The 13,341-nt window shown below is 40.9% G+C and overlaps 1 protein-coding gene across 1 annotated transcript in view; it reads left to right on the forward strand.

Moving 5' to 3' along the window:
- The window catches only part of sclt1 (sodium channel and clathrin linker 1), an 88,602-nt gene that overhangs the window by 762 nt on the left and 74,499 nt on the right, over positions 1-13,341 (forward strand). Inside the window, exon 2 of the mRNA XM_048596596.1 lies at positions 13,169-13,254. Coding sequence (XP_048452553.1) covers positions 13,218-13,254 — 37 coding nt within the window. The 5' untranslated portion in view covers positions 13,169-13,217. The remainder of the gene's footprint in view (positions 1-13,168; positions 13,255-13,341) is intronic.

Genomic DNA, 13,341 nt, shown 5'->3' on the forward strand with positions numbered 1-13,341 from the left:
CCTCAAGCCCCACCCCCATCTCCTACCTACTAACCTCATCCCGCCCCCTTGACTTGTCCGTCCTCCCTGGACTGACCTATCTCCTCCTTACCTTCCCACCTACACTCACCTTTACTGGCTCCATCTCTGCCTCTTTGACCAGTCTGTCTCCTCTCCACCTATCTTCTCTTCTATCCATCTTCTTTCCACCTCCCCATCTCTCCCTATTTATTTCAGAACCCCCTTTCCCTCCCCTATTTCTGAAGAAGGGTCTAGGCCCGAAACGTCAGCCTTCCTGCTCCTCTAACAGTGTCTTAGGTTTGTTTAGCACATCCTCATTAGTGATGTGACCCTTTGATCTTTTACTTATAAATTCTGTGTATGATATTACCTCTCTCACTAACACCTGAAGAAGGAGTAAGGCTTCGAAAGCTTGTGTTTTCAAATAAACCTGTTGGACCATAATCTGTTCTCGTGTGATTTCTGACCTGGTGATCCCGGCCCGGCTGCTTCCCACTCCATCTCCAGGGAATCTTGGCCTTGACCCTCCCAGCCTCATCTCCAGGGGAACCCACCCACCTCCACTCTCCTGGTCTCCAGGGAAACCTTCTAAACGGATGGGGGTATCAGCCAGAACTGTAGTCATTAAGTTGTTTCTGTCTCCACAAATGCTGCCAGAGCAGCCATTTCAGTTTTTATTTCAGATTTTCAGCATCCGCATTTGTATAGTATTGTAGAATGGTGGTGCAGGTACATAATTTTTGAAGTCTGCGTCGCATGTAGACACAGTGGTTAAAAAGGCTTGTGGCACGCTAGCCTTCATTGCTCAGACCTTTGAGTTTAGGAGTTGGGAAATCATGTTGAGGTTGTACAGAACTGTGCCCAGTTCTGGTTGCCCACTTATAGGAAGGATATTATCAAGCTGCAAAGGGTTCCGAAGAGATTTGCCAGGTTGTTGCTGCATATGGAAGGTGTGAGTTATAAAGAAAGGCTGGATAGGCTGGGACGTTTTTCACTGGAGCATAGGAGGCTGAGAGGGGATCTTTTATAGAAGTTTATAAAATAATGAGGGGTATAAATAGAGTTAATGGTATTTGTCTTTTCTCTAGGATGGGGGATTTCAAGTCTAGGGTGCATATTTTTAAGGTGAGAGGAGACAGGTTTAAAAAAGACGCAAGGGGCAAATTTTTTACACAGCTAGAATAGAATGAACTTCCGGTGGATGTGGGTACTATTACAATGTTTAGAAGATATTTGGATAGTTACATGAATAGAAAATGTATGGAGGGATATGGGCCAGGAGCAGCAGGTGGGACTAGTTTAGTTTGGGATTATGTTCAGCATGGAATTCTTGGACCGAAAGGTCTGTTTCCATGCTGTATGACTCTATGTAAGAAAGGACTTCTTGCTGCAATCTTTTATTGAAACTGCTTTTTGTTTTACAAAAGAGAATTGGGTTCAATTATAGATACAGCAACAAATTTACTGTGGATGCTGGAAATCTGTAGATTACAGGGAGTTTTAGATCAGCGGTGATTCTCTTAAACGTTGCAACAGGCTCGAATGGCCTACCCCTGTTCCTATTTCCTATGGTGTGGATGAGTTGAACAATCTGCCACTTGTTTGAAAGAAAATTTTAAGTGTTTTAGGATACTAATTTTGAGAGATAAAAGCAAGAAGCGTAGCTACTTTTCAGCTCTAAAGGATTATGCTAAAAATGTTCCCCTGTCTTTGTACATGCAATGTTAGTTAAAGTGTATTTTCAACATTTTTAGAATTGTTGTAATATCATTTACAGATTCAACTTTTTCAACTTAGGCAGCATTTCTTTGTGCGGGGAAGGTCATGTCTCACCATCCTGATTGACTTTTTTGAGAAAATGACAAACATGTTTGATGAGGGGAGGGCAGTAGATGTTGTCTACATAGCCTTTAGCCAGGCCTTTGAGGATGTCTCTCATGGCTGGTTGACAAAACAAAGTTGAAGTCATGTGGGATCTGTAATAACTGGTAAGATGGATACAGATGTAGCCTCAGTCAGAGAAGACAGAGTGGCCGTGTAAGGGTGTTTTTCTGACTGGAGATCTGTGACCAGTGGTGTTCCGCAGGTATCAGTGCTATGACCCCTGTTGTTTATAATATGATTTGGAGCAGAATATAGGTGGTCTGATTGGTAGGTTTACAGATGACACAAAGATTGGGCAAGCTGCTGATAATGAATTGGATTTCCAGAGGTGTAGATAGGCTGGAGAATTGGGTGGAAAAATTGGCGGATGGAGTTTAATCCGTACAAAGGCGAGGTGATGTACTTTGGAAGAAATAAGGAGGGAAGTATAGCATTAACACACTGTGGGATCTGGGCATACAGGTCCATAATTCCCTGAAAGTGGCAACACAAGTGGATAAGGTGGTCAAGAAGGCATTTGGCATGCTTGTCTTCTTTGGTGGGAGTATAGAGTATAAAAATTGGCAAGTCATGTTGCAGCTGTACAGAATTTTAGATAAGTCACATTTGGAATATTGTGTATTGTTCCGGTTGCCACACTACCAGAATGATGTGGAGGCTTTGGAGAGGGTACAGAAACAGAGTACCGGGATGTTGCCCGGTTTGCAGGGTATTAGCTATGAGGAGAGATTGGACAAACTTTGTTTTCACTTGAATGTCGAAGGATGAGGGCTGACCTAATAGAAGTTTACAAAATTATGACAGGCATGGACAGTCAGAGTCTTTTTCCCAGGGTAGAAATGCCAGTTACTAGGGAACATAAGGTTAAGGTAAAAGGAGATAAGTTTTTAAAGGAGATATGAGAGGCAAGATTTTTACACAGAGGGTTGTAAGTGCCTGTAATGTGCTGTGGTGATGGAGACAAATACATAGCGTTGTTTCAGAGGCATCTTGACAGATACATAACTAGGGAATAGAGGATTACAGACCGTGTAGAGGCAAAAATTTTCTAGTTTAGAAAAGCATCATGTATTGGTGGAGTCTTGGTGCGCCAAAGGGCCTGTTCCTGTGCTGTGCTGTTCTTTGTTCTACTCGTGAAGCTGTGGAGATGGGTACCCACATCTTAGGATAAGACATATTTTGAATGTAACAGAAGTTGTTAGATACCAGAATATTAGTTTGTGAAATTCAATTTTCAAATTATGTTGTGATCTGAAATTTGTTGAAGGATAGAATGCTCAAACAGATCAAGGCACTATTTTTGTTCCTATTTGCTTTTACAATGCTAAGCGTTTTTAAAAATTATTAGCGTGCAAGTACATACAGTGGGCCAAAATATTACATTTTAAAGTTGGTGTTTCAAACTATCCTACACCAATATTAATTTGGGACCACTTTTAAGTAGGCTGATTGTTCAATTGCTTTGAAAACGTACAATGAGTAGTTGATAGTACAGCAAGCTGTTTACTAAAGGTGAACTCTCCATTGGCTTACCAGACCGTAGGGCTGTTCTCATGAGAGAGAGATAAGTGGAAGTTCTGTAACCTGAGGGTCACTGTGATGTGAGGGAAGAGTTTGAGAATGAATGTCCTTCATGGCAATCTCAGCAAGTATGGGAATTGAACCCACACTGTTGGCATCACTCTGCATTGCAAACCAGCCATCCGCGCAACGACGCCTTTTTTTTGTGGGCATCATTGCAACAGATTTTTGTTCCACAACAATTTAGTCTTGTGCCATAATATTTCAACAGAAAATGTTCATGCATTGTCCAAGCAAAACTGTGTTGGAAATGTTCTGAACTGCACAATTCCATGTCAGTGAACAGATTGGATGAAAACAAAATTTCATTTTAACAGAATTTCTATTTTCCAAACCTGTGTATTTCTACCATGCAACATAAAATTAATCTTGCTTTAGTTCTATCAGATGACCAACTAAAGGAAGGAGAGAGCCTGCATTTATGTAGTGCCTTTGACAACCTCAGGATGGGCATTAAAGTTAAAATGTTTCTTGACAAAAGCCACTGATTTACTCCAGGATGCACAACAGCCAATTTGCTGCCCAATTTGGATGTGGGAGCCCAGCACATCAGTGCAAGAGATAAGGCTGAATTATTTGCTGCGATCCTGCTGAGTCAATGATCCATCTTGGCCTCCTCCAGAGATCACCATTTTAGAGATACCAGTCTTCAGCCAATTCGATTCACTCCACGTGATATCTAGAAATGGTTGGAAGTAATGGAAACAGCAAAGGCTGTGGTCCAGACAACAACAACAATAGTACTAAAGACTTGTACTCCAGCACTTGCTGCATCCCTGGCCAAGCTGTTCCGTACAGTGACAACACTGGCATCTACTCGACAAAGTTGAAAATTACTCAAGTATGTCCTGTACACAAAAAGCAGGAAAATCTACCTGGCCGATTACTGCTCCACCGTCTACTCTCAATCATTCGTAAAGTGATGGGAGGTAATATCAACATTGCCAACAAGCAGCACCTGGCCAGCAATAACTTGCTCGCTGATGCCCAGTTTGGGTTCCTGACTTTATTACAGCCTTGGTTCAGTCATGGACAAAAGAGCTGAATTCCTGATGTGAGGTGGAAATGACAGCCTTTGATATTAAGATCGCATTTGACTGAGTGTGGCTTCAAGAAGTCCTGGCAAAACTGGAGCCAATGAGACTCGGTGGGCTACGGGAAGTGATCGAAAACTCTCTGGTTAGAGTGACATCTGACACGTAGGAAAATAGTTGTGGTTGTTGGAGGTCCGTCATCTCAGCTCTGGGACATTTCTGCAGGAATTCCTGAGAGTATGTCCTAGGCCTAACCATCTTTGGCTGCTTCATCAATGACCTTCCCTTCTTCATTTTGTCAGAAATGGGAATGTTCACTGACAATTGTACAATATTCAGCGCTGCTCATGACTACTCAGATACTGAAGTAATCCGTATCCAAATGCTGCAAGACCTGGATAATATCCAGGCTTCGGCTGACAAGTGGCACATAACATTCATACCACATAAATGCCAGGCAATGACCATCTCTAATAGGAACAATCTGCCCATCGCTCCTTGACATTCAAAGGTGTTACCATCACTGAATTCCCTACTATCAACACCCTGGGAGTTACCATTGACCAAAATCTGAACTGGACTCACCAAATTGGGACTAGTTCCGTTTAGGATAACTCGTTGGCATGGACGTGTTGGACCAAAGGGTCTGTTTCCATGCTGTATGACTCTAAATACAGTAGTATAAGAGCATGTAAGGGGCAAGGAGTCCTGCTATTAGTCACTTACCTCCCAACTTTCCAAAGCCTGTCCAGCATCTACAAGACACAAGTCAAGAGTGTGGGATGGAATGTTCCCCACTATGCTGGATGTGTGCAGCTCCAGCAGGACTCCAGAAGCTTGACACCATCCAGGATAAAGCAGCTGCTTGATTAGCACCGCTTCCACAAACATCTATTCCCTCTACCACCAATGCTGAGCAGCAGTGTGTACCATCTACAAGATGCACTGCAGAAATTTACCAAAGATCTTTAGAAAACACCTTCCAAACCCACAACCACTATCATCTAGAAGGACAAGGGTTTCAGATACATGCAAACACTACCACCTGCAGGTTCCTCTCCTAGCCATGCATCGGTGGGACAAAATCCTGGAATTCTGTCCCCAGCAGCCTTGTGAGTCTGCCAAAAGCACGTGGACTGCAGTGGTTCAAGAGGGTAGCTCACCACCATGTTTTCAAGGGCAACTAAGGATGGGCAATAAATGCTAGCCCAGCCTGTAATGCCCGTGTCCCACGAGTGAATGAAAAAGTGGAGCTTGAGGAACAGTTAAAATTCTCTGGTACAGGAGTAATAGATGTTATCACCCACATTTTTGCATCGAAACATGGAACAGTACATGGTGTCAGGTCTCAGTCTCGCCTCAAGTGCTGTCAGATCACTTTACAAAGATCTTATCATATGTGACTACATCACTAGGTAAAACAGGTTTTTAACATTTGTTAATTTATTGTATTAATTCAAAATGGCTGAACTATAGATTGATTACATCAGAAGCTATTGCAGATATGTTCCTACAATATAATCAGGTGATTCTACAGTCAGGACCTAACTTTGCAGTGGTACTAAAAGCGTGAGGGATTTAATGGCCATTGTGAATGTTGTTTTTAAACCTACTAATATGGTTCTTAAATATGTGTTTTGCTTGGTAATGTTTTAAAAATATATGCCATGTGATGCTCTGAAATAGACTGTCCAAGAGGAATTTTAAAACAACATTGGATTTATACTTTTGGAAAAAATATTTTTAAAAATTACAGAACTATGAGCTATGAGTGAGGAAGGAGCTGTGCACTGAGATGAACAGAACAGCTCTTCAAAGAGCCAGCTGGCATCATTATAATGCACTGTATGGCCTTCTGTGCTGTATAAATCTATGAAATTTTGGTGATAACGACCTGTAAAAACGTTATGTTGGCCACAATATTTTTTGTATGAAGGTTAAAATCTTATGGATATAAAAACAGCAGTAGGTTTGGAGCTTATTCTGTTGGGTTTGGAGGAGATAATTGTGTAACTGGACTAGAACATCTGTCCTGACGTGCAGTGCCCAGAACTAATCACAGTACTCTTGGTGGGATCAGACCAAGGCTCATTCAAATGATGCATAACTTCATTCCTTTGCAATCCAGCTCCTATAAGAGAGAAGCCAGCCACTGTATTTGCACTTTTTATTGCTTTTTGTACTTGTCTGCCAGTTGTTAATGATTTATGTACTTGGATTCCCAAATCTCAATGCTGCTCTACTGTTCCTACTTTCCTCCATTTAGAAAATACTGATTTATCTTCCTTGGGTTCAAAGTGCTGACCTTGCACATGCTAAAAAAGCACAATTTTGTTTACTGTCCCGACTAGTATCATCAGCAAACTTGGAAACACATCTCTTGCCAAGTTACGTGCATTATTGTAATGTTATTTTAAAGTGAAATTTGGAGGATGGATGACTTGAGTATTAAGCACAGATTGCTGAAATTGAATGACCCAGCACATTCAGGAATTTGAGTGTAAAAAGTAATTGGGGATGAAAATTAATTTGTCTGTGTTTTTTTGATGGAAAGCGCACTGGAAAAATGCTGAGAAACAATCAAAAGGATAGGAGGCATTTGGATCATTGTGTCTGTGCCAGCTTTTTGAAAATTATCCAATTAGTCCCACTTTTCTGATTATCCCTAAAGCTCGGTTATGTCTCTTTGTTCAAGTATATACTGAATTACAAGTTTAAAGACACTAATGGATTTGCTTCCACCACTCTTTCTAATCACGTATTCCAGCTCATAAATCACTTCTATAGTGATAAGCTGTAATTTCTTACATTATTCGAGGCAGGTCTTCATTATTGACACTCTTGAACTTACAACTCATTTTCATCTCCCCACTGATTCTCCTTCAATTTAAGCTGTACCTTTACATTTCACCAGTCCAATCCCCAACAACATCCCATGCCAGTACAAATAGCTTCTACCTATTCTGTTAAAATGCTTCATAATGTTTTATTACATTTCTCAATAACCTTTCATGCTTTAAGAAGAACAATCCAAGCTCCTCATGGCTTATGCTTATACCTTTATTATTGGTACCTTTTGATTAAATTTCCTCCGCACCCTCTACAAGTTCCTTCCTCCGTTGGATGCAATCCAGCTGAGGAACAGCCATTTTTGTTTTCTAAAAGTTTGGCATAATTTCCATTATTTTGAAGACTTTTACCTCTACCTGTGTAAAGCCAAGTATCCTTTGTGCCTTTTTAACAGCAGTATCACCTTTTAACTCAGGGAGCTCTAGCCTTACCTTTCTAATTTGGACATACATTCCTATTTGAAGACCCATATGTTAATCATTTACGGTTTTACATGATAGCCTCTTCATCTCTTTCTCACTTTTTTTTTTTGGCCTATAGTATATATGCAGCCATGTAATAGCTTTACTTTGACCAGATAGATTTTGGACTCACATAAACATTATCGTTTTCCAAACCAGTAATGATATATTTTATCATTACTACCATTTGCTATTTTTTTTTTAATATGTTTGACCTGAGGACAGAGGACCTGGGAACTATAGTAGGCTTTGTCTTTGTCTTTGTCTTAAAAACAAGACTTTGTATTATTGTGTTTCCGATTCTAATCTCTTACAAGGGGAAACATCCCCTTAGAAACTACCTCGTCAAGTCCACTTAGGATCTTTATAATATTATAGTGAGGATCGATGAAATCACATTCCTTCCCTTGTTTGAATCAGGGTACTGTTATTGGCACAAGATTATTTGGTAATTTATGCCTGTAGTTCAACAATTGATTTTATGTAAAAGCACTCCAAATCTGCCATGGCCTGCTCTGTGTTTCTTCCCTATCTGATCCCACCTTTTACTCGACTGTCTTTATTCTAATGCTATTCTCATCAGACAGTAGCATTAGAATAATGCACCAGTCTTTTATCCTTCTTGCTTTTCTACAACACTTCAACTCAAATTACTTCCAAACTGGTTGAAACTTCCCCTCTCAGCACTAGTTAGCCTCCCCTGCAAAGTTTTGGTGTTGGCGCAGTTTATGGTCCCTCTGGCTCTAGAACAGATTCCAATGTACCTGCAGTCGTACCTCCATGCAACAAGCATAAGGGACTGTAAGTGGCAATCTGTGGAACATTTTTGAGCTCTTACTGTTTAGTCTACTGTCTCACTCTGTCTGTAAAACTTGAACACTTTTTTTATACCCTACGTTACTGGTTTTAGCATGGACCATAGCTTCAATCTACTCCACTCTCACCTTCACACAGAGGTCTGGAAGACATACAGCACTACAAAATGATACCATTAAAACTAACAAATTTAAGCATCAAGTAAAAGAACGTTATATTACAAACAAAAGCAGAATTTAAATGAAAATGTGTAGTCAGTTGTGGAATCAGATGATATTCATAAACTAATGGAACTTCTTGTTTTGGTTTGTTGTCTGGAGCCTTTGATTACACTTAAGCTTTGCAATCACCCACTAGAGGGAGTTGTGACCTGTTCGATCTTCCAAGTACCATCAAAGACATGAGGGCTATTTTAACATGACTCACTGAGTGGGAAACCTATGGGATCAAGTGAAATATTGACTTTACATTCCACTCATTTTGAGGAGTTTTACTTACTCGCCAGTCTGGAAATTAATGAAATTGAGCACAATATTAGTTTTACACCCTGCCCAATTCTGTTTTCTGTTGAAGTCAATGTGGTGAGGTGTAAAATCAGTATGGGTTTCACACTAGTGAGGTAGGTTAAAATCTCTGCATTGGAATATGAAACTGAGTTCAGTAGTGTTGGTTGCTTGGTCTGTATAGATGTGTTTTGGGGAGTAAAGTGGTGTCTGATGACTTTTACAGCAAATCATGGCAGAGATTCAGTATGTGGATGTACCCACCAGAGAAGGAGCAAAACTTGACCTACTCTTGGGAAATAAGGCAGGGCAGGTGACTGAGTTGTCCGTGGGGGAGCACTTTGGGGACAGTGATCATAATTCTATTTATTTCAAAATAATGATGGAAAAGGATAGACTGGATCTAAAAGTTAAAGTTCTAATTTGGAAGGCCAATTTTGAAGGTGTTAGGCAAGAACTTTCAAAAGTTGATTGGGGAAATATTCTCAGGTAAAGGGACGGCTAGGAAGTGGGAAGCCTTCAAAAATGAGATAACAGGAGTTCAGAGACAGTATGTTCCTGTTACAGTGAAAAGCAAGGCTGGTAGATGAAGGGAATGCTGGATAACCAGAGAAATTGAGATTTTGGTCAAGAAAAAGAAGGAAGCATTTGTCAGATACAGACAGATCGAGTGAATCCCTGGAAGAATCCCTAAAGGCAGTAGATGTATGCTTAAGAGGGAAATCAGGAGGACCAAAAGGGGGCATGAGATAACTTTGGCAAATAGGGTTAAGGAGAATCCAAAGGGATTCTACAAATACATTAAGGACAAAATGGTAACTAGGGAAAGAATAGGGCCCCTTAGAGATCAGCAAGGCTGCCTGTGTGTGGAACCACAGGAGATGGGGGAGATACTAAATGAGTATTTTACGTAAGTGTTTACTGTGGAGAAGGATATGATAGCTAGAGAACTTGGGGAAATAAATAGCAACATCTTGAAAAATGTCCATATTATAGATGAGGTGGTGCTGGACATCTTAAAACGCATAAAGGTGAATAAATCCCCAGGACCTGATCAAGTGTATCCTAGAACTTTGTGGGAAGCTCAGGAAGTGATTGCTGGGCCCCTTACTAATATATTTGTATCATCGATAGCCCCAGGCGAGGTGCTGGAAGACTGGAGGTTGGCTAAAGTGGTGCTACTATTTAAGAAAGGTGGGTAGGAAATGCCAGAGAACTATAGACCGGTGAGCCTGACATCAGTGGTGGGCAAGTTGTTGGAGAGAATCCTGAGGGACAAGATTTAATGTATTTGGAAATGCAAGGACTGATTAGGGATAGTCAACATGGCTTTGTGGGTGGGGAAATCGTGTCTCACTAACTTAATTGAGTTTTGTTTGAAGAAGTAATGAAGAGAATTGATGAGGGCAGAGCAGTGGGTGTGATCTATATGGTCTTTAGTAAGGCATTCAACGAGGTTCGGGTAGACTGATTAGCAAGGTTAGATCGCGTAGAATAGAGATAGAACTAGCCTTTTGGATACAGAACTGGCTCAAAGGTAAGAATTCAGAGGGTGGTAGTGGAGGGTTGCTTTTCAGACTGGAGACCTGTGACCAGAAGTGTGCCACAAAGTGCTGGGTGCACTGTTTTTTGTCATTTATACATATGATTTGGTTGTGAACATAGGAGATATGGTTAGTGAGTTTGCAGATAATGCCAAAATTGGTAGTAGACAGCGAAGAAGGTTATTTCAGAGTACAGTGGGACCTTGATCAGATGGGCCGGTGGGCCAAGGAATGGCAGATGAGTTTAATTTAGATAAATATGAAGTGCTGCATTTTGGAAAGGCAAATCATTGCAGAACATATACACTTAATGGTAAGGTCCTGGGTAGTGTTGCTGAACAAAGAGACCTTGGAGTGCAGGTTCATAGTTACTTGAAAGTAGAGTCGCAGGTAGACAGGATAGTGAAGAAGGTGTTTGGTATGCTGACCTTCATTAGTCAGTGCATTGAGTATAGGAGTTGAGAGGTCATGTTGCAGCAGTATAGGACATTGATTAGTCTGCTTTTAGAATACTGTATTCAATTCTGGTCTCACTGCTATAGGAAGCATGTTGTGAGACTTGAAAGGGTTCAGAAAAGATTTACAAGGATGTTGCCAGGGTTGGAGGGTTTGATCAATCGGGAGAGGCTGAATAGGCTGGGGTTTTTTCCCTGGAGCATCAGAGGCTAAGAGATGACCTTTGTAGAGGTTTACCAAAATCATGAGGGGCATGTGAATAGCCGAGGTCTTTTCCCAAGGGTAGGGAAGTCCAAAACTAGAGACCATGGATTTAAAGTGAGAGAGGAAAGATTTAAAAGGGACCTAAGGGGCAACTTTTTCATGCAGAGGGTGGTGCTTGTATGGAATGAGCTGCCAGAGGAAGTGGTGGAGGCTGGTACAATTACAACATCTAAAAGGCATCTGGATGGGTATATGAATAGGAAGGGTTTAGAGAAATATGGGCCAAATGCTGGCAAATGGGACTGGAATAATTTAGAATATCTGGTCAGCATGGACAAGTTGGACCAAAGGGTCTATTTCCATGCTGTACAGCTGTATGACTCTATGAGATCGTCTCAGTGGGGGCAGAGGGGCACTAGTGCATTTGCAGCTAATGTTCACCTAAAACATGCAGAACAAACAAATATTTGCTGATTGAGGTTGGTAGTACACCTGCAGTAGATGCCCTCTTTTAGCTTCCCACAACTGAACATGAGTTAAGCAGCCAGAAGGTTCTCTGACCAGTGCTATTTCAAGTGTTCATCAACTGTTTTGAAGTTATGCTGGTCAATTTCTTCTGCTGATTGCAACGATTTTACACATTTCACAGAAAGCATTTGGGGCTTTCTATACTTCTAAGCTGCAAGTATTTGAAGGACGGCGTATAGCTGATGCTGAAGAAACTTTTATGAATTTCAAGAGTTCTGAGTAAATCAGGACTTCAAGATATGGATGCACTAATTGGCATAACTCTTGGAAACATCAATACCAGGAGAATGAGCAGAGGCCATGTAAGGCAGGACAAGCTGCCCAAAGACCAAAGAAGAGGCAAGGAAGGCACATAGCTGTCAGTCGGGCATTCACTAACACCATTCGCAGCCAGCTTGCACCCTCTTATAGGGGAAGCACACTGTTGAGCAAGTGCTGAGAGTGTAGCAGGAAGTGAATCTGACCTGGGAAATAATGAGGAATGGCACAGTGTGGGAGACACTGAGCTGGGGACTCTGCAGAGGGTCCAGAGAACAGTTTGCAGGAGTACTGTGACATCTGGGGAGCCCCCTTTTATTCGCTGGCATCTATAATTATGGTAGCCCTACTCCGAGCTCCTGCTTGCAGCACTTAGGAGCTAGGCGGGTGCCTAGCACTGGCTGCACAGAGAAATCATTTTAATGAGCAGCACAGATTTTGAGTGCTATCTGCAATTCAATCATCTTGCACAGCATTGTTATCTCCATGCCCATTTCCAGGGATTGTTTTCAATTTAATTCCCTCCCCATATTTCAAATGCACAAGTGGGAAAATGTTTTTTAACAAACTATTTTCAGTAGGTAAAATATGACATTGTCACATGGAAAATAAGTATATGTTCTTGTAAAAAGCTGTACCTCAGAAGAAATGGTTCCCAGCCAATAACCAGTGGAAACAGATTTAGAAATTTGCGAATGTACCAGAAGGGACATAAGGAAAAGCCTTGTAGTTTGGGATATTCTGCTACATTGGGTGATGAAGACAGATTCAGTTGTAGCTCTCTAAAGGAAATTAGATAAATATTTGAAGGAGAAAAAAATTACAAAAAGAACGAGGCATGAGATTAAGTGGATTGTACTTTGAAAGAGCCAACGTAGCCAGAGGGGCCAAATGGTCTCCTTTACTGTACTATTCAATGATTCTATGAAAGTGACATTAACAGTAAATGACATAGGATGTAGTCAGAGATACTGATTTTTGTACGTCTAAGACACAGAAACATGGAAATTATTTTTTATATTTTATTTCAAAACTGGTATGTTTCTCAGCTTGAGTCTACAGTTTGTGGTTTCCTGAGCCATATATGAAAGCAAGAACATGGAAACACCTGAAGTGGACTTTCTGAGAGATCAAGGTAATTTTTACACTATAATGGAACACAGCTTAGAACAGTTATGTAAAATTCATTTCAGTGAGGTAATTCCTATGATATATGAATACA

This window comes from Rhincodon typus, chromosome 1 (assembly GCF_021869965.1).
Source record: "Rhincodon typus isolate 14 chromosome 1, sRhiTyp1.1, whole genome shotgun sequence".
Lineage (NCBI taxonomy): Eukaryota > Metazoa > Chordata > Chondrichthyes > Orectolobiformes > Rhincodontidae > Rhincodon > Rhincodon typus.